The sequence below is a fragment of the Amblyomma mixtum genome, chromosome 8, assembly GCF_055824585.1.
Source record: "Amblyomma mixtum isolate Tamu chromosome 8, ASM5582458v1, whole genome shotgun sequence".
Taxonomy (NCBI): Eukaryota; Metazoa; Arthropoda; class Arachnida; order Ixodida; family Ixodidae; genus Amblyomma; species Amblyomma mixtum.
This window is the reverse complement of record NC_143019.1, coordinates 60,621,784-60,646,606: the sequence shown is the minus strand read 5'-3', so window position 1 is coordinate 60,646,606 and position 24,823 is coordinate 60,621,784. Positions and strand designations below refer to the sequence as shown.

The window sequence follows — 24,823 nt, the reverse complement described above, 5'->3', positions numbered from 1 at the left end:
AGTCCGTGGCGCACCCGTATTTCCCTCGCCACACGCAGCCGACGCGCATTCAAAGTACCATCGTGCGTTGGAGGCGCGATAATTAGCGCGCGCCGACGACGGAGATGCGCTCTCCTGACAGTGGTCGCCACGCAAACATCCTCCAGGGAGAGTGGAACGTCGTTGGAGGAAGCTGATGAACGGCGGTGGCAAGATTGTCGGCCTCCTCGTTGCCTCCGATGTCGCAGAGACCAGGCACCCACTGCACACAAATACTGCATACGCGCTCTGCGATGCGCGCAGTCTATGACTAGTGGTTCGCGGCTGTGCCGATTGTGCCATTCATTTATTTCATTTCTGTTTCCAGGGGCTTCAGGGCTGCTTCAAGTGCGGGTAGTAGTACTACTGCAATTAAAATGCTCCTTCCCCTTCCTCTTGCTTCCCCTTCCTCTTGCTGCAACGACCATAACATCAACGAAAGGAGTGAAATGTACTATCACGTGCTGCGCGATGTCAGTGCACGTTAAAGATCCCCAGGTGGTCGAAATTATTCCGGAGACCTCCACTACGGCACCTATTTCTCCCTTTATTCTTTCACTCCTACCTTCCTCCCTTCCCTTACGGCGCGGTTCAGGTGTCCGCCGAGATATGTGAGGCAGATACTGCGCCATTTCCTTTCTTCGAAAACCAATTTACCAATTCATTACACGTCTCAAACGTCCTCAGCCTGCAAACAACATTACCAGCATCGGGGTCGGCCGAACTGCCACATTTTCTTCGTTGCTAAGTTTGTTTCTAAACATCGATGCGACATTATGCACCAAAAGCCTGTCTGCGCCCCCAAGAATGGGATATCAGCTGGTGGCGGCAATCTGCGGCAACCAGCTCATATGGTAGAGGAAACTGGTGTCGCCAACTACGCAATTTACCTATCCACTGCCTGCTCCGCCCTTCGACCGAGCGCAGCATTCTCATTGGCTCCAGATCTGCGCACGGCATGCTCTGCTTGCGCACGACACCGATGAGGCGAGAGCCAATCAGATACGCATTGCACACGACGCTACGGCGGCCCGAAAACCTGCTATAAAAAACGCGGCGCGCTGTTCACAAGCACATTGAGCGGAAGCCAGCTTCGCGCGAAGAAAACAGTGGAAAGAAGACTAACCCCTTCTCCAAGGACCATGGACCACGCCTGCAAGTGTGGAGGTGAGCTTTTACAAATATCTGCCTCTGTTCTGGAATTATAGTAATATAATACTCCCGAGGCCACTTGTATACCAGTAAGACAGGTTATTACGTGCTCGAACGAATTTTCGAGCTGAGTTCTTTCGCGGTTCAGTTTATGGGCCGCTTCTAATTGTCTCCCTGCTAGAACGCAGACTATCTCTGCAACGTGTGGCGCCTTTTGTTTCTGAGGCAGGGCAATCTGAGAGCTCAGTCGAACGCGCCTTTTGCTACAAATGAGAAAAGTCGGGGCCCTATATTTGCGCAGTGTAACCGTTATGGGCTGCAAACTTGGCTCGACTCAGGGAATAACATATTTACAGTAATATTACTTTACGCATTTTACCGCTGCAGCGGTTAACTTCTTTCGCAAAAGCGCACGCAGTTCGTTTGCCAGTGCTCAGGCCGACTTGCGCCCGTGTAAATATACGGTGCTCTGTCCAAGGTCGTCGCATCATTGCTCATGTTTGCCGCTCATTAGCTGCTGACGGGGGCAGAGTAGTAATTAGAGTGTTTTTTTCACTGTCGTGCGTCAAATACGCTAACTTCAGTGACTAAGTCTGTACGGAAAATGCGGCTAAGTCAGAGACTGAGCATACCGGAGACTTATTAGAGGAGACGTATGCCGGTTTTACTTACGTCAGCTGCGCATGCTCAGTGGAAGCTCTCTCTCTCTCTCTATTGGGACACCGGTAGCAACGGCAAGTTATCGTGTAATGTCCGTATACAGCTGTCCGACTGCGCTAACAACTTTCCATTGCCCTTCCGGGCGCGAAAGCTACGCAGTAGATATCCAAATACTGGATTCACCGGTGCTTTCCGTCAAGGTTGCTCACCTTTACCTACGCAACATTACACGCCTACAATCTTGGACTCATTTTAAATTCGTGGCTACGCGTACACACATCTGACTGCCGATGTATTATTCCCTTTCCCGCAGATCCCACGTGCACCTGCACCGCGGCTCCGAGCGAGTGCCGGTGCGGCACGCGCGGATGCCCCTGCGACAAGTGCACCAAGTAAAGGGCTTTACCGGGAAGGAACGGAGGTGAGCACGTCACGCGCGCTTTGCTCATTCCGGCGTGACGAGTGAGGGTTCGCTTTCAACAAAACATATGCGTCAGGCGGTGGCTGTTTTGATGCCCGTCGCACCTGCCGCATACGCCGAGAGGTGGTGCTCTGCGCCGCAGTTGCTATTTGCGCAATATTCAGCTGAGGTATACGGTTGTTTGCTTTTTGATGACGATTTGTAATTTCTACCTGTATGGAGACATCCGACCGCACCAACTCTCGTGATGTGTTTTTCACGGCTTCCCTTGAGCACCAAGACAAGCGTCTCAGAGTGGAACAATTAACCTTCCTGAAGCCGTTGTCATCGAATCTAATCCTACCAGATTTGGGCAGCTACTAAGAGACCACTTGAACCAACTATAGCTACTTCCCTCGCGCTACTATGCCTGCAATTTGAACTGCTTGTGCCATTGCGTCACCCCCCACAAGTGTTTTCTCACTTATATAATTTCTGCACATTTCAATGTTTAATTTTATATACTACTGCTTTGCCATATATTTTCTGTATTTTTTTGGATTACCTGACGTTAATTTCACGTCAAACTTGTTATTCTTGTTATGCTTTTTTACGTTCACATGCCTTTGTATGACCGCTTCACACCACTGTCTCCCCCCCCCTCCCCCCCCCCCCCCCCCCTTATGTAATGTCCCAGACGGGATCTTTAAGGGTACAATAAATGATGAGGATGAAGTATGTATGTATACTTTCTAACGATACCCGCAACTGCTGTTGCAATTCTTTCATGCATTGCATACACACTAAATGCTCCCTGCATGTGCCGCACGGTAAAATGTGTTTGTAAGAAGCAGCTTATTGTGATCTACCCCTTATCAATTTGCCTTCACTCTCGTCTGTTTATATGTGTTTTTGCTCAATCTGTTCGTGTGTGCCTGAGTGCGGCGTTAACAGCGGCTTTATCAGTCTTCTATATGCAGCTCCCTTCTTGCGCATTATCTGCGTTCCGACTGGCCGTCACTTTCTTTCGTTTGCACATACGCACGGAGCCTGCATCCCGGAGAGACAGTGCCGCATCGCAATATGCACATCGCTACTGTAGCGGTAAACGCTTTCTTTTCCGCGTGGAGTCTGCTGCATGTGCGTCTTCCTTGCTTTCCAGTGCCCAGGCTGCGGACTTTTGGGCGCAAGATGTACACCGCAAGTGCGGAAGGCGCCGAATAATATGAAGCATAAAGAATTCAGCTAGCCCAAGGCGTGGCCTTGCACCCCGTTATAGATGCCCAATAAACTGTGCCTTGAATTAAGCTTCGCCTCTTTTTATAGGTGATACAGCGCTCGCACGCTGCCATAGTATTTCGCCATTCGTGCTGAGCACAAATTATTGACATTGCACATCATTACATATCTGAGCGTAGAAGGTTAGGTATTTTCGTGTGCGATCGGCTCATGCGGGGGCTTCGCTGGTGAACGGTATACAGGACTTGTTCCGCCCTCTTGGGGATCCGCTTACAAAAATTTCAATACACGGTTCAAGAATTATATTACCTAGCACAATTACTTCCTACACCTATACCGTATGATATTGCGAGCTGTTGCGCCACCCCACAAAGAAGGGGGAATATGGGAGGGGGGGGGGGGGGGTAGCGGGAAGGGGAGGTCACGTGGTTTCTCTTCCCTTTCCAGATGTGTAACTGCGCAGTATGACGCGGAGATCGGAAGCGCTTGGGACAAATGCGTCACGCGCAGGAAAACCTTCCGCAAATAGATATGTGTGCGCCGGAATGGGTCAAGACCGTCGCCTTTGCACGCCTTCATTAGTTAGGGCGCTGCTTGAAACTCCAGCGCTTGATGGACGCTCTTTTCGGTCCTCGTGACGAAAGTTTAAAAAATTGCAAAATCGCCAGTGGCAGACTGTGACGTTATTAGTATACCTTAATCGTTTTCTCCATCTCGCGTGCTCGTTACGAGTGTCGCGTGGGGCTAGTTGATGCGATCTAACGAAGAGATACACGCTGGAGATACAGGACTAAGCGAAAGAGCGCTCGTAGGTATCTCACTCCTGCGCTGCATCTCTTCGCTATGTTTCTACGCATGTCTCTACTGGTATGGTTATTCGGGCGTCACTGATTCTGGTCAGGTGACAATAACGTAAAGCCTACGTCATGTCTTTGCGGTCTCTGCGCGCCGTAGTTTTTGATTTGTTTTCTTTTTCTTCTTTCCGGCGGCGAATGGGATGTGTATCGGGAAGGGGGGGGGGGGGGGGGACGCTAGCCTTCGAGCTCGCTCTACGTAAGCGCGCCACCTGTGTTAGTTGCACACGCTGCTCGCTTGTTAGTGCGCAGCATCCTATCCCCGGAATAGCCCAAAATAACCACCACCACCGCCATATATACTGTACACAACGACAAGGCGGGTCAACTGGTTAATATTTACAGAAAGTGAAAGAGCGCAAGGACTTAGACGAGCAGGAGACAAGTGCGCTTACTAGCAAGGACAATATTCCGCATGCGCAAAATATGAGGGAAGGCGGCGATGAGAAAAGAAACAGAAAGCAGGCACGGCGCTAGGATTTTCGGAGCAGTGTGGCGTGGAGAAACGTAGACGGGAGGAGCCGAATTTCGTGTGCGCATGATATGCCTCTGGGGTACTTCTCGTTAAGTCAAAATGAACAAAATGGACAAGCGCTACCTAGCCTGGAGAGACTCATTCTGCGAATCTTCGCGTGAAAGGGTGCGCCTGGAAGTAAAACAAAACAGCAACAACCAAATAAAGGAAACACATAAAAAAAGGGGAGCAGAAGGGAACAAAATGCAAGCAAAAATCAGACTAGAGAAATGGCGGAGAGGGTGCGTTCCTCCGCAAAGAAAAGACGGGAATGGGGATGTTGGAACGAGCTAACTGATAACGAAAAAAAAAAAATACCCCAGGGGGATGGCGGAAAGCAAAAAAGAAAAATAAACAGTACCCCAAAGTGGTTGCGACCATACGCGTGTGCGCGACGCTGCCATATGTCGCAACTGTTATCAAATGAAAAGAACCAACCGTCGTCCGATAAACGAGTCCCTGTGTTGACGGCGTAAACAGTGTTCTCCTATTGTGCATACTTAAGGGCGAATCTATCGGTCATGAGATAATACAATTACTAAACGAATTTTAGAGAGATGATAGAGTACAAATTGCATGCCGAGAGGTAAGGGGCGCGACAGCAGTTGAGGTGCACAAAGGATTCAAGCAGAGCTTCCCGTTATCACCTTCGCTGTTAATGATTTACATGATAAACATGGAAAGGAGGCTACAAGAACAGTCTATAGGTTATAGACCTTTTCAAAAAGAGGTCCGTGGGCGCAGCCATATTGGGCGCCGGGCTGTGCTCGTCGTACAGGAAAGAGTTTGGGATGAAGGTCCCCCACGTTCTCCGCACAGTGCAGAAAACCGGTTTTGCCGGGGGTCCTGAAAAGGTCTATAAACTCTGGCACAAATTATGCGAATGGTCGTGCAGCACGTCCCGGGTTTAATGTCTGCGAACGATATTGTGTTATTAGCTGATAGCCAGGGAGACCTACAGAGAACTTTTTGACGGGTTAGTTGGTACATCGTCTTGAAAGAATGTCGTACGCCAAAAAAAAAAGGACGAAATAGGAAGGAAACACAGAACAGGAAAGAGGCGCAACTTCCGACTTTAATAACAGGAAAGGAAACCAGGCGCTCTTTTATGTTTATATGTTAAATGCTTCGTCCTTTTTTTTTTTTGCGTACGACATTCTTTCAAGACCTAGAGACTCTGGTTAATACTTTTGCAGACGAAGAGGGCGTTCTAGGATTTACTTTTGGCGCAGAGAGGACAGGCTTGATGATATTATACGATACCACAGATCAGGTACGAAACCCCTGAAACATAAACGCTTGAGCGCGTGGCTCGGACTTTTACCGCCGCTGATCGTTAATAATGGGCACGACACCATTTTAGTCGCCCGCTTCCGTCAGTCCCTGCAAACACGCCATGCAGCATGGTCTCGGGCCCAGTGACCAGCGCTCATCGGCGCTAATAAAGACCTTTAGCATAGCACGCACTGCCATCGCTAGAGCGCGCCATCAGCGCGCATGCGCAGATCGACCCGGGCACCAGATGACACCACACGCCGGACAGCTGTAGAGGACCACGTAGTCCTTCCCTAACACAAGGTTGTTAGAAAATATCGAAAACTTATACCGGTGTTCTTGGTTCCACTAACCTGCCGTACCGTTTACAGCTCAGCACTATATATAGTTCAGTCTCTGCGCAAATAGTCCTACTGCCACGCGCCGACAGAGATCCATGCCACGGGCTGACGCACCTGTGGTCAAAGAAATCTTCCCACCGGAAACCTTGAGCTCTTACGCGAAGAGTAACTGTATTCTGGTAACTATTATACTTGTGTACTACTAGCTGCTCGCAATAGTGGGAGAGAGAGAGAGATAATAAACTTTATTATAGAGCCTTTGAAGAGGAAGGCTCTCTTCTGGCGCAGGCGGGCTACTGTCGCTTGGTGGCCTTGATCTCTTGCAACTCGGCAACCTGGTCAGCTCTCTCTGTGAGCAACACTTGTTGCCACAGATCCGAGCTGCGCGGCGCGGTCTCCCACTGCTCCTCTGTGGTTAAAGGGTTTTTACTGCAGGCCCACGTTAAGGTTAGCGTACTCTCTGCAGCTTTTGCATTCTGCAAAGTATATATCTGGATGAATTTTGGCTTGTATTACGCGGCATGGGAATGTGTGCATTTGGAGCTGCCTGAGAGTGGTTGCTTGCTCTTTCGTGAGCGTGGCGCTGGGAAGGGGATATTCCAATCTGCTTCTTTGATAGAAAGTCGTGATTTGGGAAGAGAAACACTCGCCTAGGCCTGCAATTTCTAGCTGCCGGTTTGACCAAACCTGGCCATGATCTCATAATCTATACATCTTCAAATTCTGCAGCCAAGTCTGGGCCTAACAAAAAAAAACAGAGAAAAAAGGAAAAACATCGACTCTTGGGATAGGTCGCTCCCGATGCCCTCTGCCGCGTTAAAAACAGCAAAACTTCCGGTCTCCAAGACGCATTACCAAGAGCCGCTCAAGAACACGTCCTCACCGCACGAACAACCACCGACCAACCACTTGCGGATTTCAGGAGAACTGCAGAACGGTGCTGGAGAGAGTAGCCTAGTAGAGAAATAAAAGTCGGAGGCGCGGGTCGCAGGATGTGCTGACAGTTCAGCTTATTTGCGGCGCGTCCATCTACCAACCCGCGAAGTGCAGCGGGGTTTTGAAGCGGAGTTTCCCCGACTAGTACAGTCAAAGAGCTGCGGTCTGGTTGGCTTCATGGGCACATGGAAAACGCTAGCTCACCCATGGTGCGCGCAACGACCACTTCCGCCCTGTCCTTCGCGTCTCAGCACTCTTGCGCGTGCGTCGAGCTTACCTCCGAACCCAATTAACACCCATGGAGGGAAGAAAACCCCATCTTCCGGAAGTGGCTCCAAGCATTCCTCTGGACATCTGCCAAGCCAGCGTTGGACACCGCAAGCACACGTGTTGAATGGGTTCATATCAGAAAACTAAATTGTTTCTACCCTACGCACTCAAGAGGGTCATTATTAATAAACGGCGTGGGGTGAAAATAGAAAGTTTCAATTGACATCGCCTTTCCGGCACTTGGCAGCGGACGCCTGGCCGCAGTTCGGAGTGCAGTTCGACTGAAAGAGGCACATAATCCATGAGCCGGCGTTTGACGTACGCTCGTGACGTACGCTCGTGACGTACGCTGACGTACGCTTCTTGGCCGCTTGCATTGTTTCGGTTTTAAGCACCAGAAGAACCTGAATTGTTAGCTCCGAAGCCACGGGAAGAACCCTGTTTCTTTAAATCGAGAAACGCACATGGCTATTACTGAGAACTAGCTACAAATCATTTATTGCAATCACTACGTGCCTAACTGTAAACGTTATATTAACGCGAATGTTTGGCTCTGCTCCAAACGCTGTTATTGACAGATCTGCTGAGCAAGTCTAAAAGGAATAAAAATTGCGTTACCTCCAAAATACCACAGACGATACCGCAAATTTATCAAAGTATGCTTATAATTTTAGTATCTTTATCGGCTATATAAATGCCTTGCAAACACCCTTCGGGCCATTAAATAAACTATCAGAAGGAAGCTAGCATGAATTACGTCACATTTTGTAATAGCACGTTTTACGCTCTTTGCGAAAATATCTGAAGAAGCTACCCGCGGCACGGCGTATTGTGCGCTTGCGCGTGCTCGTAGACGCCAAGAGACGGACCAAGAAGTCCTTCAGTTGTGGCTCTGACACTCGTTCTTTCGCATTTTTTTTACAAAATGTTAATCGGCGTAACAAATCAGACATTCTCGACGGAATGAAACATAGGTGCGATCAAGGTTCGGAGCCATTGTGGAGCCCAGACTTTTCATCACGGCACACCCGTCAGCTCGACTTTACAGGCAGCTAGCGTGAGCGTCTCAGTAATGACTTTTGGCAGACGCACGCGCGATGCACGTGACCATGCAGGTGAGCCAGACCAGGAACGGCAGCACGAAGAAGACCACGGGCACGATCAACGCGAGACGTTCCTCTCGGGTGTAAGGCCGAGTCCTGTGTCGATGCCGTCTTGGTCCAGTCCCGTGCGAGTCGTTCACAAACTTCACCTCAATCCAGGTCACATCTCCCTGCAGCGTCTGCACAGCGACCAGCTCCGCCATGGCGGCGTCAATGTGCCGGCTTCTGACCGGCTGCTGCTGCTTTGACGACGACCCACGGGCGCGGTCACTGCCGTTGTTGGACTGCGAGGATAGGACCACCTGCAGGAGCTTGCCGACGTCCACCAAGTGTAGCCGCTGCTTGTGGCTGCTCCTGCTAGCGTTGACCTTGGCTTTCCTGCCACCGCTGTTGGCAACGCTGTCGACGCTCTGGAGGACAGTGATAGGCCGTCCGCCGTCGCCGCCTTCGGGCGGCCTAGCGCGCTTGTGGATCTCGCGTCGGCTTCGAGGGTTCGCATGCAGGCACAGACAGATGGAGGGTGCCAGAAGCAGCAACAGGAGCGTTACCTGAGGTAGCCCTGCCGTCATGCTGGGCGCGCCCCGCCTCTTGATGGAAACCTACAGCGTCCTCGCAAGAAGATGCTCTCCGCTGCCTTTTCCACTACCACACTGGCTTCACGATGTTGCGGAGAGGCTGCTAGCCAGTCGGCGGCTAGGGCACCGCCTCGACATCCTTGTGGCCCCCGGCGGCCGTAGGCGCTGATGTGGGACAGGCCGTGCTTTGATAGCGTCTAGAGTGATGACGGTGACGATCACGATGACGTTTCAGTTGCCCCGCTAAGGAAAAAGACGAGTAGGTGTGTGCCACGAAGAGCTGGAGTGGACCTAAAGTAACAGGGATGCTATGAAGACTAAAGGATAGAGCGGACGGACATCTTATTTATTGGGAGGGTTGGGGTCGGTGATCATTGCCAGGCATCGAATACATATTCGTGCCTTCCTCTTCTTCTGGTTGCAGGTATTGCTGCGGTGGCTAAATGGTTAAGATGAATGCCAAGCAGTGACAAAATGGTGTGTGAGCGTGTGCGACGTTAAAGAGGTGTGGTGATTGGATAACAAAAGATCCGGCGTCCGCCGCAAAGCGTACAAAAAAGAGGACCGACCGCTGCCTGCGGCAATGCGCTCTTCAGGTGTAGAACCGCCGGAGAGCATACCCAGGACTCCAAGCCGCCAACATGTCCAGAGAAGACCATAGCGGTCGTCGCCAGGCGCGCGCGGACGCGTTGGCGCGATACTGTGGTAACCAACAACACGTGTATTACGTGAACGTTGCCGGCCCACACCACGGGGGGCGGGGGAGGTGATACACGGCCGCAGTCGTACACAACACAAACACAGTTAACGGGCTCACTTTCACAGCCTACAGCGCAACACACGCGGAGGAGATTGCCATTGCTCTGGCTCTCACTAATCTCAAGTCGAAACATATCACCGACTCGCGATGGGCCTGTTGGAACTGTGAGCTGGGATGGGCTCCCCCACTTGCCTGGCGCATATATACTGCAGTATAGCTGCCGATACGAAGATCCAACTCCACTTAGCCTGATTTGGGCCCCCGGACACCAAGGACTCCAATGAAACGAACAGGCCAATCAGGCCGCCCGCGCACTCTCTCCCCGGGCTATCTCCCTGTCCTTGCAAGCCTACTCCCAATCAGACAACCTGGCCCTTACATTCAAACACATCACCGATTACTGCAAGGAGGAGCACCGGCGCTACCCGGGCCCTTGGGAGCGGATCGCGCTGACGAGCGCCTCCTCATCAAAATTCTAACACTGTACTATGCCCGGCGGTGCTTAAACGTTTCAACACATCCTTTGATGGCGGGTGCCAGTTCTGTGGGGATGTGGCTGACACCTTCCACATGGTTTGGGCGTGTCAATCAAACCTATATATCTCCCCCAACCCCACCAGAGAGGACTGAGAGGCGGCCCTGCTCGGCTGTCAAGACCTAAAGAACCAAAAGGCCTTGGTTCAACGGACGCGGGCGGCGTTGCTTGCCAATGGGGTCCCGGAATAGGAGCTCCACCTAGCAGTGTGAGGGGAAAGGGCCAATAGGGCCCTACCCTAATCACCTTTATGTAAAAAATTTAACAGACGATAAATATTTTTCACCACCACCACGACACCGCGTCTCCCTCAACAACCCGCTGCCGAAAGGACCACCACCTTCGAGAACCACTCCGTATCCTGGTGAATGGACTGTCGCTGAGCCTCCGATCACCACGTGCTTGTTTTCAATCTCCCTTGAAATTAAACTTTTCGCTTCATTCTATTATATATTAATGTGTCTTATTTAATTGTAACCGCTTGTGTGTAATCTGCATGTACTCCAGCAGTAGCAGCATGTACTCCAGTAGTACCGCGGTTGGTTTGCCTGTTTTCCTGACAATATCTTTGTTGTTACCTGAATTCTCGGCTCTGTCTCATTCACAACGCTGAACATACACCGGATAATGCTGGGCGTCAAACTCCACCCCATTTTGCCTTGGTTCGGAAAGGTGCTTTGCATAGAATTCTCCGCCGCCGTAACAGTGGCACACTATGCGCTTGCGCGTATTCGTGGCCACCAGCAAGCGAACAAAAAATGTCCTCCATGCAGTTCTTCTACCACTTGTTCATTCGTATTTTTACTGAGCGTTAATTGGTAAAACTAATTAAACATTATTGACGGAATTAAACTAAGGCGCGAACTACTCTGCAGATGCCATGCAGAGCCCAGTCGTAGAAGTCATGACCAAACTGTCATGCTAACTCGAGTCTTTACAGTCCCGGCTTCAACCACGACGTTGCTACATCGGCTATAGAGTGTGCGGCCAGCGTAAGCGTCTCAGTAGGGACTTTTGGTCGACGCACGTGCGATGCACGTGATCATGCAGGTGAGCCAGACGAGGAACGGCAGAACGAAGACCACGGGCACGATCAACGCGAGGCGTTCCTCTAGGGTGTAAGGCCGCGTCCTGTGGCGATGCCGTCGCGGCCCCCTCCCGTGCGAGTCGTTCACAATCTTTACCTCGATCCACGACACGTCACCCTGCAGCGTCTGCACGGCCACCAGCTCTGCTATGGACGCGCCGATGAGCCCGCTTCTGACCGGCTGCTGCTGTTGATTCGACGAAGACCCACCAGCGCGGTCACTGCCGTTGTTGGAGTGCGAAGGGAGGACGACCTGCAGAAGCTTGCCGACGTCTACCAAGTACGGCCGCTGCTTATGGCTATTACTGCTGGCATTGGCCTTGGCTTTGCTGCCGCCGCTGTTGCCGGCGCTGTCGATGCTATCAAGGACCGTGATGGGCCGCCCATCGTCCTCGCCGCCGGGAGGCCTTGCGCGCTTGTGTACCTCGCGCCGGCTTCGAGGGTTCGCATGCAGGCACACACAGATGGAGGGTGCGAGAAGCAGCAGCAGGAGCGTTGTTTGAGGGAGTCGTGTCGCCATGCTGGGCACCCTGCCTCTTGGCGAAAATCCCCAGCGTCCTCGCAAGAAGATGCTCGCCGCTTCTTTTTCCACTATATATACAGCACTGGCGTCTTATGTCGGGGCGCTGCTGGACAGGCGGCAGTCTGCGTCGAAGTGCTCGTGACCTCCGGTCTTATGAGTTCACGAGGAAGAGGCCGTGTCTTCCTTCCTCCATGTTTGAGGGCTGATGATGATGCTGTTGCCGCCATTTCCCTTTGTGTCTAGAGTGATGATGATGATCGCGATCACATTTCAGTTTCCCCGCTTGGAGAAGTAGTTGTGCACCCTGACCAAACGGAATGTACCGCATTAGTGGCTAAACTAAAAAGGAAAGGCTCTATAATGACTAGCGCGCAGTGCAGACGGCCATATTTTTTTCTTGGGGGGGGGGGGGGTGGAAGGGGGGCAGGGGAAAGGCTGCAATTATTGCCTAGACTTAGCAAGTAAGACACATAATTCATGCTTTTTCTTCTTCTGGTTACACAGATTTTCTTTTTTAGAGCGCAGCTCTTATAGGCGCCCGTTCCTAGCTTCCGTGTAGTATATAGTCTTCGTAGTCGTAGGTGTTGTCGGCATGGTCGTCGGCGTCGGTGTAACCCGTTGTCCAAGTAGCAGAGTGAAACGCTACCTGGATGGTGGCTCCCACGGGAAGACCCCGCGGAGGGTGGCGAATAGCGTGACACGCCACCTGCCATGCCACTACTCGTCGGCGTAACACACCACCTTACAGGTGGCAAGTGGCAGGTACTAGCCAAGCGAAACTCTACCTTCCACGGTGAAAGCGGAGGAGCCACCACATCTTCCCATAAATTCGCCTCTGGCTGCTTTTGACAAACGAAGCACAGTCGGGGGCAAAAGTCTCTGGACCGCGTGCTCCGTAAGCGAAGCCGATAGCTCTCTTGTTAGCTGCTCACTGATGACAACACTTGTGGAGATGAAAGTCAAAATCCCGTTCTTTCACTTCCACAAGTGTAGTCTCCAGGTGGAGGCTAATAGAGCTACCTGCTTCGTTTACGGAACACGGGGTCCAGAGACTTTTGTCCCCGACTGTACCTCGCGGCAACTGGATGGTTAGCGTGACGAACTATGGGTTTAAAGTGAGACATTGGACAAACCTTTAAACTGGTGTGGTCAGGTTACAGAGATCTAGGAAGTCAGCTGCCCTGCACAACGAAACCTTCACTTTGGCGGCCAGAAACCTGTTTTGGCGGCAGAAACGTTATTTGCAACACGGGAGACCACTGGAATCAGAAAAATGTCGCGCATCTTTCCTGCATGGTCCCGCCATGCGTCGTGATAAAAGAATTTAGCGCATCACTGCGAGCCACTGCTTGGCAGCTGCAACACACCTGCCGTACATATACCAGTAACTATGAAAGATGAAGCACAGCTGTGCCAAAGCTGCTGCTCGCCATGTGTATGCAGGATAAGCAGGAGAAAAAGAATATATACTAGAAAAATAAGTGTGGCTCTTGCTCCTCAGGCGAGCCGGCTCCTAACAGTCCAGGAGCTCTATAAGGCTTGCAGAAGCAGTCTCTAGCGCTGTAGTCAGCCTCAGCGTGGTGAAGGAGATATTACTTTACAGGGTAGCTGGCTTCCAAGTTTTTGCAACCTTTCTATATTTCTGGAGCCGTATTCTGTAAAAACCCATTTTCCATTCTATTAACGGCTGCATCACACGAAAGGAGCAAGAGGCCAACCATGGAAGTAACAAGGCAGCAGGCGCCCACGTCGACGATCGCCTTCGCCACTCTCCGCACGCACTGTCCATCTAACCATCGGCTGTTGTATATGCAGCCACTATAGTATAAGCTATAAGCCCGGTAGCCAACCAGCCAATGGTCCGGTCTCTTCCCGCGGACTCGTGAAAGCCGCGACTATACGTTACCAAACAGCAGTGACCAATGCCACAGGACCACAGCAATCATAAATGAAAAATGGATAATGGATTCTTACAGAATAAGGCCCCCGCCTCTGGCACCAGGAGCGAAGCAATGACTGTTTTGATTTTCTCAGATTTCTATTTGTTCTCGAGCAATCCCATACAAGCACGCCTTCGTCGGGACTCTTAGGTGACCGTTCTTCCATTTAATTTAATCGCTTGGACAGTGCGGCTTATTTTGCAGCACCGAAATGCCACAGTTAATTGCTTCGACATGAATGGTGGAAAGGAGGTTGCTTTGCAAGCGCAACTCGGAAATAAGAAGGTACGCCGTATTTTGGGACACGGTGGGTCCGGGATTACAGCCGTTATGTGCAGCTTGTCTGTTCATTTAATTCCAGCGCATCACACTTGTGTTGCATTCAGCGATAAAAAATTATTTTAATTCAAGTCTACATTTAAAGTACCCTTCTGCTCAAGGGTGGTGGAAGGCACTTCAAGAAATTGTTAGCTTAAATTATACGCGAACTATGAACAGTACGGAAAACCGACGTTAGCCGTACGAAAGGTATCGTCGAAAGCTTTCCAATGGCATGAATTTGTTTGATTTACTTGCACAATTTCGGCAGTCAGGGCACAATCCACAGCGTTTTTCGTAGGCCTGGCGAGCTTGATCCAGGTTATAGTTGAACGCTTCCTCTTCTAACTCGTACACTACAGTAACAAAGTTGCTCATTCCTAAGGCGCGCCTAATTCTGTGCATGTGCATACTCATGGACTCCAGCTGAAGAGCCAAAAAGTTATCCGGAGTTACCTTTGGCGCTCGTTCTATCATATTTTTCACTGAATGTTATACGGTCTGTAACAAATTCAACGTTCTTGATGGAATCAAACCGTTGCAAACCATAGTACGTAACGCAGAGCTATTCCGGAACCCAAACTTTGCACAAATAGAGTCAGCCGCACAACTTGCCTCACAAGCTTTGCGAGTACGGACTTTTTCCATACTTCCACTGCCAAACACTCGTATATGCGACGGCGGGCTTGTCAGCTCAAATTTAACCAGCCCATATACTTCTCAGTATGGACTTTTAGCCGACGAACGGGCAATGCACGTGACCATGCAGGTAAGCCAGACAATGAAGGGCAGCGCGAAGAAGACCAAGGGCACGATCAGTATGATACGCTCCTCGAGGCTGTACGGTCGCGTCCTGTGGCGGTGCCGTCGCGGCTGCGTGCCGTGCGAGTCGTTCACAAACTTTGCCTCGATCCAGGACACGTCACCCTGCAGCGTCTGCACGGCCACCAGCTCTGCCATGGACGCGCCGATGGGTCCGCTTCCGACCGACTGCTGCTGCCGCTTCGACGAAGACCCAGCGGCGCGGTCACTTCCGTTGTTGGAGTGCGACGAGAGTACGACCTGCAGGAGCTTGCCGACGTCCACCAAGTGCGGTCGCTGCTTGTGACTGTTACTGCTGGCATTGGTCTTGGCTTTGCTGCTGGCGCTGTCCAAGCTCTGGAGGTCTGCGATGGGCCGTCCGTCGTCGTCACCTCCGGGTGGCTTCGCGCGCTTATGGACCTCGCGCTGACTTCGAAGGTTCGCTTGGAGACAAAGACAGGCGGAAGGTGCCAGAAGCAGCAGCAGCAGCAGCAGCGTTGCCAGAGGGAGGCGTGTCACCGTACTGGGCATCCCGTCTCTTGGTGAAAATCCACGCCGGAAGCAAGACAGGAGTTCACTGCTGCCTTTTCCACTGCCTCACTGGCTTGAGCATGTTGCGGAAAGGCTGCTGGACTGGCGGTGGCCACGGCGACACGTCGACGAGCTCGTGACGTCCGGCCGGATGCGCTGATGTGCTTGATAGCATCTAGAGTCATGATGATGATGATGATTGTCAGGATGAGGTTTCAGACGCCACGTTTGGAAGGAGGAGTGCATCACGACAAAACGGAGTGGACCGCCTGTAGTACTAAGTACTAATGAAGCAAAAATGCTATTGCTTTGCACATAGATCTGACAGCCATCTTTTTTCTTTGGTTGTGCTTATTGCCTCATGCCTTCTTTTTCTTCTAGGTCGAAGCATCTTCTTTTCTTTTTCTCTCGGTAAAAAATAAAAAGGACACGAGAGTTGCCGTTTGGTTGTTCTCTTTTTTAGATCGCTTTGCGTCCCGCGCTTCTCTTTTGGCAATAGCAATGAGCCAACTTAACCCCTGAGCATCCCCCTTTTATCTGCTGTCAGTTGAATAGTAGTGTGAGAGGTTGAATCGTGTTCGCGTCCGCACATGCACTGTCCGAGAACTCCGCGTGGTCCATAGCGGTCGGTTAAAACTTACCGTCAACACTGATTACAATCTTTTTCCGAGAATGCTTCAGCCGCCGCGGTTTTGTAAACCTTTCTGCGAAGTGAAAACTACGCAGGACAAAAAAAGAAAACATTAAATCCCCCTTCTTCCTTGAGAGTCCAGGTGAAAAATATCTGGCTCCTCCTCCGGCCACGCTCCGGTTTCGACACCGAAGCAGCAGCAGGAGCACTGCCCGAGCAAGCCGTGCCGCAGTGCTGGGCATTCTTCTCTTGGCGAAATTCCGACACGTCTCCACGAAAGTGTACCCGCCGACGCTTTTTGCACTGCCACACCAGTTTCGATATCTTGCGGACAGGTGTGCTGGACAGGCGGAGCGCAGGGCACTACGTCGTTGTTCTCGTGACCTCCGGCTGGTTGCGGCGACGATGGGGAGGCCGTGCTTTAATTTACAGAGTCTAGAGAGATGGTGAATGTTATGATCACGATCACTTTTCAGTTTCTGCGCTTGCGTGGAAAAGGGGCGGTGCGCATCGCGCCGATGTCGAGTGGACGGCAATGTATATTTCTGGCTAAAGAAGCGATCACGCTGATGAGTATATAGCGCATACGGCCATCTTGTTACAGCGACAGCTGTTAAATACTCGTTCTTTGGATTTAGCGTCGGCGTTGTTGCAATAGTAGTAGCATGCAGTGGTACGTAGTGGTGGTGTGCATTCTAAACACAAATCTGACTATATTGGAGTAAAAAGGAGTAAGCCCTCCTCTATCAGGTACGCTGTCCAAGTCCCGGAGTAGATTTCAATTACTTAATATACCTAATGCATGCTTACTTTTTGCAACGGAGGTATAATCCCAGCACAAAGCATAGCAACTTGATGCTGTTATATAGCAATGGGAAGAGGCTTTTAAACGCTGCACCGGAGGTCTTGATGGTTGAGCGTATCTTGGCAACGCATCTCGCTTTTCGATTCGAGCCCAGTGACGTCACAAGTGACGCAGTAGTTTCTCTACCTCGTAACTCCTCCCACTGATGTGACGACCTCCCGATACACACGCATAGACTTTGTATTTGCGAACCAGGTTTTGGTCCAACACCTCGAACATATCTCTAGCCGCTTCCCAAATTGGAAATTGGTTTTGAGCATCAAAAATTGGTTTTTTGAGGAAAGGAAAGGCTGAGTGTGAAAATAAAAACAGCGGTCTACACCTATACACATATGCATGTCGCTCTTGAAATCTTTATAGCTTAATTTATCGAGGAGTGAAAATATACCAACAGATATCACTGAAACTCGCGTTAACTTTAGTAACCGTCCGGCGAGTTTTTTTTCTTCTTTTTTTCAGTAGTACTGCCTCAAGGCGCCGAAGGCATCTTCTTCACATCACCTCCTTCTAGTTCTAGGCATCTTTTCCAGGCAGCCCACGTGTCGATTCTGGAAGTTAAACTCCACAATTAAATCCTTTATACTATGACTCAAGTTTCGTTGGTCTACTCGCGAAATTTAGGTAGTCAGAGCCCGGCCCGCCGCGTTTCCCTTATGCCAATACAAGTTTGACCCGGGTGTGTGGCATCCTCCTTGTTGTGCCCTATACACAATACAGGAAGTAGATTTCTATGGGAGCAGCAGACATGACGCGCCATAGTGATTCCGCGCGGCGGCGGCCTAATAATCCGGAGCGAAGGCAGCCGATCGAACTAGAACGAGGAGCAGACTCAGAACAGAGGTGGCTCCAGTTGCAGCCACCAACCGTTAGACGCATTCCTGTATTGTGTTTGGTCATTAACAGATCCCCAAATGACTGCTAATTCTCTGTGCCTGCTTCAGGAGAAAGCATGCAAGATATGGGGCAAGCGCGTCGGATTTCCCCACAAATGAAATTGCATGGACATGAACGTCAACCTTCTTTATTAGTATTTCTTACGAAGTTCGAAGTGCCCTTTCTCCTAGACATATTTGTCGTAGCTCCTCCCTGCAGAGAGCGGAGAGCGTGGTTAGTGCGTCCCTTAGCATCAGTGTTCTCATTCACATATTCCCTCTATACGAGTGCAAATAAGTGCCACAATGTCATTCTGATAATACGACTTTAGTGGTTTAAACCACAGTTCGCTCCGATCAACTTGGCGTCTGGTTCATGAGTTAACCTTCAAACGAAATAAATATTTTGTGTTGTTGGGTTTTTTTTTTTTCGCTTCTTCTCGGTGACAGTTCAGTGAAGCAACTGCTAATATAGCTATCGATATCCCCTGTGCCCAGCGTAATTTAAAGAAGGAAGATTGTAGCTGTGTGTACACTGTAAAGATTGGTTCTTTCTTATCACGTATATTACATAATATTATTTCACTCTTACCAAGCAAGGTGACTGAGCTCTACATGCAAACTGCTCTTTCAGTCATGCATGGAACTGAGAAAAATGCGCATGGAACACGGTCGAACCCTCGGCGATTTGAAGGGCGCGGGACGTTTGCTCATTACTTCCTGGAGAGGAAACCGTACCGCGACTTGGGGACTGGACTTAGGAGGGCAGAGAAGTGGACAGCTACAAGCGGTAAGCGATGAGGCTAGAAGCCATGCACACTTGCTGCTGTACGGGTAGTAACACCTAAAAGAGCCCAATGTAGGCGTAACAAAGTTAAGCATGGTGAAGGTTTGGGCCATTTGGTAAGACATGTTGGAGAAGAAACGGCACCGTGACTTGGGTAAGACTTTGGGGCATTTCTCTGCCCTAAGTCTTGTCCCAAGTATCAGTACAGCTTCTTCTCCAACATGGCTTACCAACTGTCCCGAACCTACCCTGTTCTACTTTGTTGCTCCTGTACGTGTTCCATGAGGATTCTTATAACCAAAAATTTTTTTCATATGAGATTTTTGGGGGCTGTAGATATGCGTACAATCTGGCGTCGCATAATTCCATTTGAAGAGGCCCATTACGCAATAGTTCTATACTTCCTTTCGCCTACTGATGCTTCGCCTGCATAGGGCCTTTAGCACGGAACTCTCGCGTCTGTCTCTGTTGAGAGCCACTCACGGACGTCGCAGGCGCTGCGGCACTCGGCGAGCGTGTCGAAGCGGTTGGCATTGCCGAAGCGGCCATTGTAGTGGAACTGGCGGCACTTCCCCGAGCGCCGGTCCCAGTAGAAGCGCTTGATGCCGTACTCGCAGTAGCCCGGGTGGCTGCGGAACGAGCAGTAGCGGGGCACCGCGGCCGAGCCGCCTGCGCATGCGCGTCGACACGTGCGGAGTGGGCTGATGATCTTTCATATACGCTTCATACGGAATAAGGCTGCACGTAACTGGCGCAGGACAGGGTTAGCTGGAAGGCCAGTGAGAGATGCCTTTGTCCTGCTGTGGACGTAATTAGACTGATGATGATGATGACAGCACAAAGGAAACGTACTGCACAAAAGAATCGCCGTCATCGCCATCTATACTCCCCGCCCCCGTATACGTTGTCTATACAGACAATAGGCAGTTCTGCGTGCCTTTCACGAAAGAGCGCTCCTCTTCCCTACCCGATCGACCTTAGATGAGCCCACGACCGGTGACCCTTGGGTGGATCCCTGGTCACATGGGCATTCCTGGCAATGAGCTGGCTCACCAGCTTGCCTGCGATACTATACACCGGGCGCCGAGGATCCCATGGACGAGCCCAATGACGGTGCACACAGTGAGGGCTTGCAAACTCAGTGTCCACAAATACTACACGCAGCAAAAATTGGACTTAGCTGATTTACCACCGCGACACCCATCCTTATCGATCCGTGAAGCTAGCATTCTTCGCCGAATACATTGCAATTGCAATTCTCTTACATACAGCAGCCAAACTTTATTTGTACCCGTACACTTCCACACCTCAGTTCTCAAACTGCCCACACACATATGCAGGTATAGAACACCGCCTTACACAGTGCCACTCAGCCTTCTCCCCCCCCCCCCCCCCGTGTCCCTTCTGGCCCACCTCTCCAGGACCTGAAACTGCAACTCGCCCTCGTGACCTTGGCCCAGGACCTGTCAAACGCCTAACATAAAGGATGTTTTTATAAGAGTGTTACCACCTCGGCAGCGGCGAAAACGAAAGTTGCTAAAATCGGGTGAATGGACGCCGTGTTTTCTCACAAATCTGTCACAAAGTCAAATGTCGATGCTGCAGAGTCGCGAGAACAATGCCGTTGCTGAGCAGCGTTGACACGAGACACGGTGGAAGAATCCGTGGCGCGAGACGAGGACGCCACCATAGATGCCATATATGTTTGCCGTGATAGCACCGCAGTTGACAGGTTTTGCTGGAAGTTTAAAAATACTTCCTCATATGGCTGACAAAAACACCATACCTGGAACTGAAGTACAGTTCTTTTACAACATACCACGGGTGGGGTACTTGTCCAGATTGGGCCATTTTGAGCCATCGTTCAAGTTGGACAATTTGAATAGGCGCGGTAAGTTGGAAGCGTTTAAATGTTGAACAGTTTAACTCTTACTCGCGGGAATGGTTCAGATCCTTTCGCTTTGCAAGCCTTATTGCCGAGGGACCGAATATTTCCGCTTGAATAATTAACAAGCCGCACACGTTTTTCATCCCTTCCCAAACTGCGGACGAATACAGACCTTCCTTGCCGTTTCTTTTCTACTCTCTGGAAGACGAATTGGTTATCAGGAAATGAAAGGCGCGGTACGTAACTGCTTCACACCTCGGTGGACACCTCAACCGAACCATGAGCGAATGAAGGAAGGTGGGAGTGAAAGAGGAAAGCGAGAAAGAGGTGCCGTAGTGGAGGGCTCCGGAATAATTTCGAGCCATTGGGGATCTTTTAACGTGCACTGACATCGCGCAGCCAACGGGTTCCTTTTGCGTTCTGTCTCCATCGAAACACGGTCGCCGCGGTCGGGTTCGAACCCAGGTGATCTAGTAGCCGAACGCTCTAACCACTGAGCCACCGCAGCGGGCGTTTTTTTATGAAACTGCACTCTAAACACCAGTACACCTATATGGGAGTAAAAAAGGGAGTAATCTGTCCTCTAGCGCACTCCCTTTCATAAAAGTAAGAGCGCTAGAGAGTTTGGTTTGGTTAGTTAGTTTATGGGGTTTAACGTCCCAAAGCGACTCAGGCTATGAGGGACGCCGTAGTGGAGGGCTCCGGAAATTTCGACCACCTGGGGTTCTTTAACGTGCACTGACATCGCACAGCACACGGGCCTCTAGAATTTCGCCTCCAAAGAAATTCAGCCGCCGCGGCCGGGATCGAACCCGCGTCTTTCGGGCCAGCAGCCGAGCGCCGTAACCACTGAGCCACCGCGGCGGCCTAGATAGTTTACTCCCGTTTTACTCCTTTCTGTTTGGAGCGTGTGGCACAATATAGTTAAAAAAGAGACTAAGGAAAATAACATATATCTCTGCTCACCTATGTACATAACCAAAAACAAGACAGTCAGGATTACGTGTGTGCCGTTCTTCATGATGGCAACGGTGCAGGTGTACACTACCTGATCGTATGTTCAGATGAAATTCCAGTGAATGCTGCTTGTTCAAGTAGATTTCAAAGCATGCACACCTGCGTTTAACTTGAAACTCCCAAGGGTCGAGTCCCGGTTTTCAAAAACTGTGCCTTTACACAGGTGCAGTTTAATTGTTAGACACGAATAGAATCAGTTTTTGAAAGCTTTTACACTCGTGCGAGTTTCACTATGCAACCTGTATATTTGTTAAAAATTGCTTTGTTACAATGGTTGGTCATGTCTTCCCCGCATTCAATATCCGTTCTGTGTAGCATTCGATTATCCGCGGCTTTCGGGGTCGCATGCATGTTCTTCAAAAGCCACAGCGATAAAGACCGGCGCGTAAACGATAGCTGGGCTCAAGGGGCGTTAGCGAATACAGTCGTGCCTCGTTGACCCACTTTAATACAGGCGACTCGAATTACGGGCAATCTTTAATAGACCAAATTTTTTCAATGTATTTACGCCTCATTAATACTTGTAAAAGGAAACTCGCTGTCCGGACAATGTACACAAGGGTGAAATGCACAGAGCCTATTAGGTCCCATGCATTTTTGCCACGTTAATATGAACGATGATGAGAACAAAATCTTTACTGCCTCAGTCAGACATGTTTTACACTCTGCATCTTGAGTGAAGTGAAGAAAAAAAAGGGTGGGGGGGGAATGACTGAGTGATGGCCTTTTTCTTTTGTGGTTTCATGAGTTGCAGTTGCAAAATTTCCCTTAACGCATGAATGGCTGTGAAGAAAAGCCTCTCTGTCACTTTTGTGCCATAGCCACAATGAGCTCCTTTCAGAGCCAACTGAGTGATTATATATGTAGTACCGGTTCATGGGATATGGAGAGTCGCAGTAGGAGTTAGGTCGTTTAGCCATGCATGAGGCGCCATGAACTGTATCTCAGCAGCGTTGCATCTCAGCACTACGCCTAACTTTGTTATCTGCTCCCTTACGCTCATCTCGCCGATTATTCAACTCCCTCAGCATTCAGCGGTTGCATGGTTCATCCAACGCTTTCAACAAATCTTTCCTTCCCATCGCCATAGAACAATGGAACAACCTTCCTGAAACCGTTGTCATCGAAAGTAATCCCACCAGATTTAGAGCTAATAACAGACCACTTGAACCAACTATAGCTACTTCCCTCGCGATGCTCTGCCTGCAATTTGAACTGCTTGTGCCATTGCGACACCCCCCCCCCCCCCCCCCCCACAAGTGTTTTCCCACTTATTTAATTTCCGTACATTTTAATGTTGAATTTTATATACTACTGCTTTGCGTTACATATTCTGTACTATTTGAATTACCTGACGCTAATTTCACGTCAAACTTGTTATTCTTGTTATTTTTGTTATGCTTTTTTATGTTTACATGCCTTTGTATGACCGTTTCACACCACTGACTCCCCCCCCCCCCCCTCCCCTTATGTAATGTCCCAGACGGGATCTTTAAAGGTTCAATAAATGATGATGATGATGATGTTTGCTTGGTGGATGTTTTCAAGGCGGGATTCTTTTTGTTGCAACACGTCAAAAGGACAAACTACACCGCATTTAATGAGGACCAGGATAATGGGCTTGTAGTTCCCAAAATTGTCTAATTTCATCTTTACTGGCTGGCACTATGTATAGAAAAAGATCTTACTCATTTCGTTTTTTTTTTTGTTTTTTCTTCTGAATTTTATTTTTATTCGCGATTCTTTATTATGGACGACTCGCTTTGGACAGCTTTGTTCGGTAACCGAAGTGACCATATTAACGAGGTGCCTCTGTAAATATCTTCATGTCAGCGCATATTTGACGAAACAGGAGAAAATCACGCGCGCCACCCAGGCGGTTAAATGGTGGACTTTGCTGCAATTGGGGGAAAAGGATTCAGATGCTGGATCCGTTTATTTCTGCGCAGTATATGTACAGCGCAGCTGCATTGAAGTCGCCGGAAAAAAAAAGTTCAAAGAAAAAACATCCGATCTCTTCACGTGTTAGTGTGCTTAATTCGTTTACTATACGAACCACAACATAACGGATGGGCGAATGCTGGAATCTATGAGTAGTGTGCAACAATGGCGCGTCCATGACGTAATACTCCATCCATTAACGCAGGCTTGTTTAGAGAGTGTAAGTAAAGCACAGATCTGCACAGTGTAAGTAAAGCAAGTAAAGCACAGTAAAGGACAGATATGGCCTGGTTCCAAAAAAATCAGGCCATATCAAAGTCGCATAAATGCATTTAAGTTTTCATTCTTTCCGCGCTCAATTTCAGACTGGAATTTACTTCCGGATGAGGTAGTATCTGCGCCTAATTTTTCACCTGCCATCGAGAACATTATTTGAACCTGTCTTACCTTACATGCAGTGTACTTCGTTGTGAAACTGAGTAACAATTTTTTTGTTCTGTGTGTCTTTTACACTTGGCATTGAATGTGTTTCCGTCCTGTTTGTTAAAATGACCGCTTGATTTTTTTTCTTCAGAACTGAATGCATGCTTTCGCTTCCGCTTTTCTGTTATGTTTCTTTTTATATATTTATGTTTGCAAATTAACCCCCCTACGATAATGCCTAATGGGTACTGTAGGTAATTGTAATAAATAAATAAATAAATAAAAATGTACTTAACACACACGCAAGCACACGAGCACGCGCGCTTACTACAGGCCGCGTGCCACTTGGCCAAAGGCCTGCAACTACGGTCACGTGACAAATATCTGAAAGTTGGTGGAATGTAGCTAGTTTGTGTGGGTATCTGCAGAGAGCTGTGAATAATATTGCGAAACCATGGACGGATTTTACAGTAACTATATTCTTCACATCCAAATTTCCCGCGTTGAGCCTATACCCAGTTTACGCTAGTTTACGCTCTTCGTCATAAAAAAAAAAAGTTTTTACAA

The 24,823-nt window shown here is 49.7% G+C and overlaps 3 protein-coding genes, 1 long non-coding RNA gene and 1 pseudogene across 4 annotated transcripts; 1 reads left to right on the top strand and 4 right to left on the bottom strand.

Annotated features, from left to right (window-relative positions):
• The first annotated feature begins 1,030 nt into the window (after positions 1 to 1,030).
• LOC149332701 (uncharacterized) lies at positions 1,031 to 3,537 on the top strand. The gene is made up of 3 exons (XR_016285249.1): positions 1,031 to 1,185; positions 2,144 to 2,251; positions 3,393 to 3,537. It is a non-coding gene; the product is annotated as an uncharacterized LOC149332701 (long non-coding RNA).
• Positions 3,538 to 8,719: 5,182 nt separating this feature from the next.
• Positions 8,720 to 9,353, bottom strand: LOC149332700 (uncharacterized). Its single transcript, XM_089555845.1, has one exon. It carries the CDS (start codon positions 9,329 to 9,331, stop codon positions 8,726 to 8,728), a length of 606 nt encoding a protein of 201 aa, XP_089411971.1. The 5' UTR covers positions 9,332 to 9,353; the 3' UTR covers positions 8,720 to 8,725.
• Positions 9,354 to 11,432: 2,079 nt separating this feature from the next.
• Positions 11,433 to 12,242, bottom strand: LOC149332699 (uncharacterized). Its single transcript, XM_089555844.1, has one exon. The coding sequence runs from the start codon at positions 12,237 to 12,239 to the stop codon at positions 11,634 to 11,636; it is 606 nt and encodes a 201-aa protein (XP_089411970.1). The 5' UTR covers positions 12,240 to 12,242; the 3' UTR covers positions 11,433 to 11,633.
• Positions 12,243 to 15,123: 2,881 nt separating this feature from the next.
• On the bottom strand, positions 15,124 to 15,832 carry LOC149332698 (uncharacterized). Its single transcript, XM_089558286.1, has one exon. The coding sequence runs from the start codon at positions 15,830 to 15,832 to the stop codon at positions 15,221 to 15,223; it is 612 nt and encodes a 203-aa protein (XP_089414412.1). The 3' UTR covers positions 15,124 to 15,220.
• A 2,556-nt stretch (positions 15,833 to 18,388) lies between these two features.
• On the bottom strand, positions 18,389 to 22,174 carry LOC149332697 (kunitz-type serine protease inhibitor dendrotoxin DaE1 pseudogene; annotated as a pseudogene).
• Between the last annotated feature and the right edge of the window lie 2,649 nt (positions 22,175 to 24,823).

Excerpts from the sequence above, each read along its gene's own strand:
- LOC149332700 (XM_089555845.1), bottom strand. The coding sequence starts at position 9,331 with ATGACGGCAGGGCTACCTCAGGTAACGCTCCTGTTGCTGCTTCTGGCA.
- LOC149332699 (XM_089555844.1), bottom strand. The coding sequence starts at position 12,239 with ATGGCGACACGACTCCCTCAAACAACGCTCCTGCTGCTGCTTCTCGCA.
- LOC149332698 (XM_089558286.1), bottom strand. The coding sequence starts at position 15,832 with ATGCCCAGTACGGTGACACGCCTCCCTCTGGCAACGCTGCTGCTGCTG.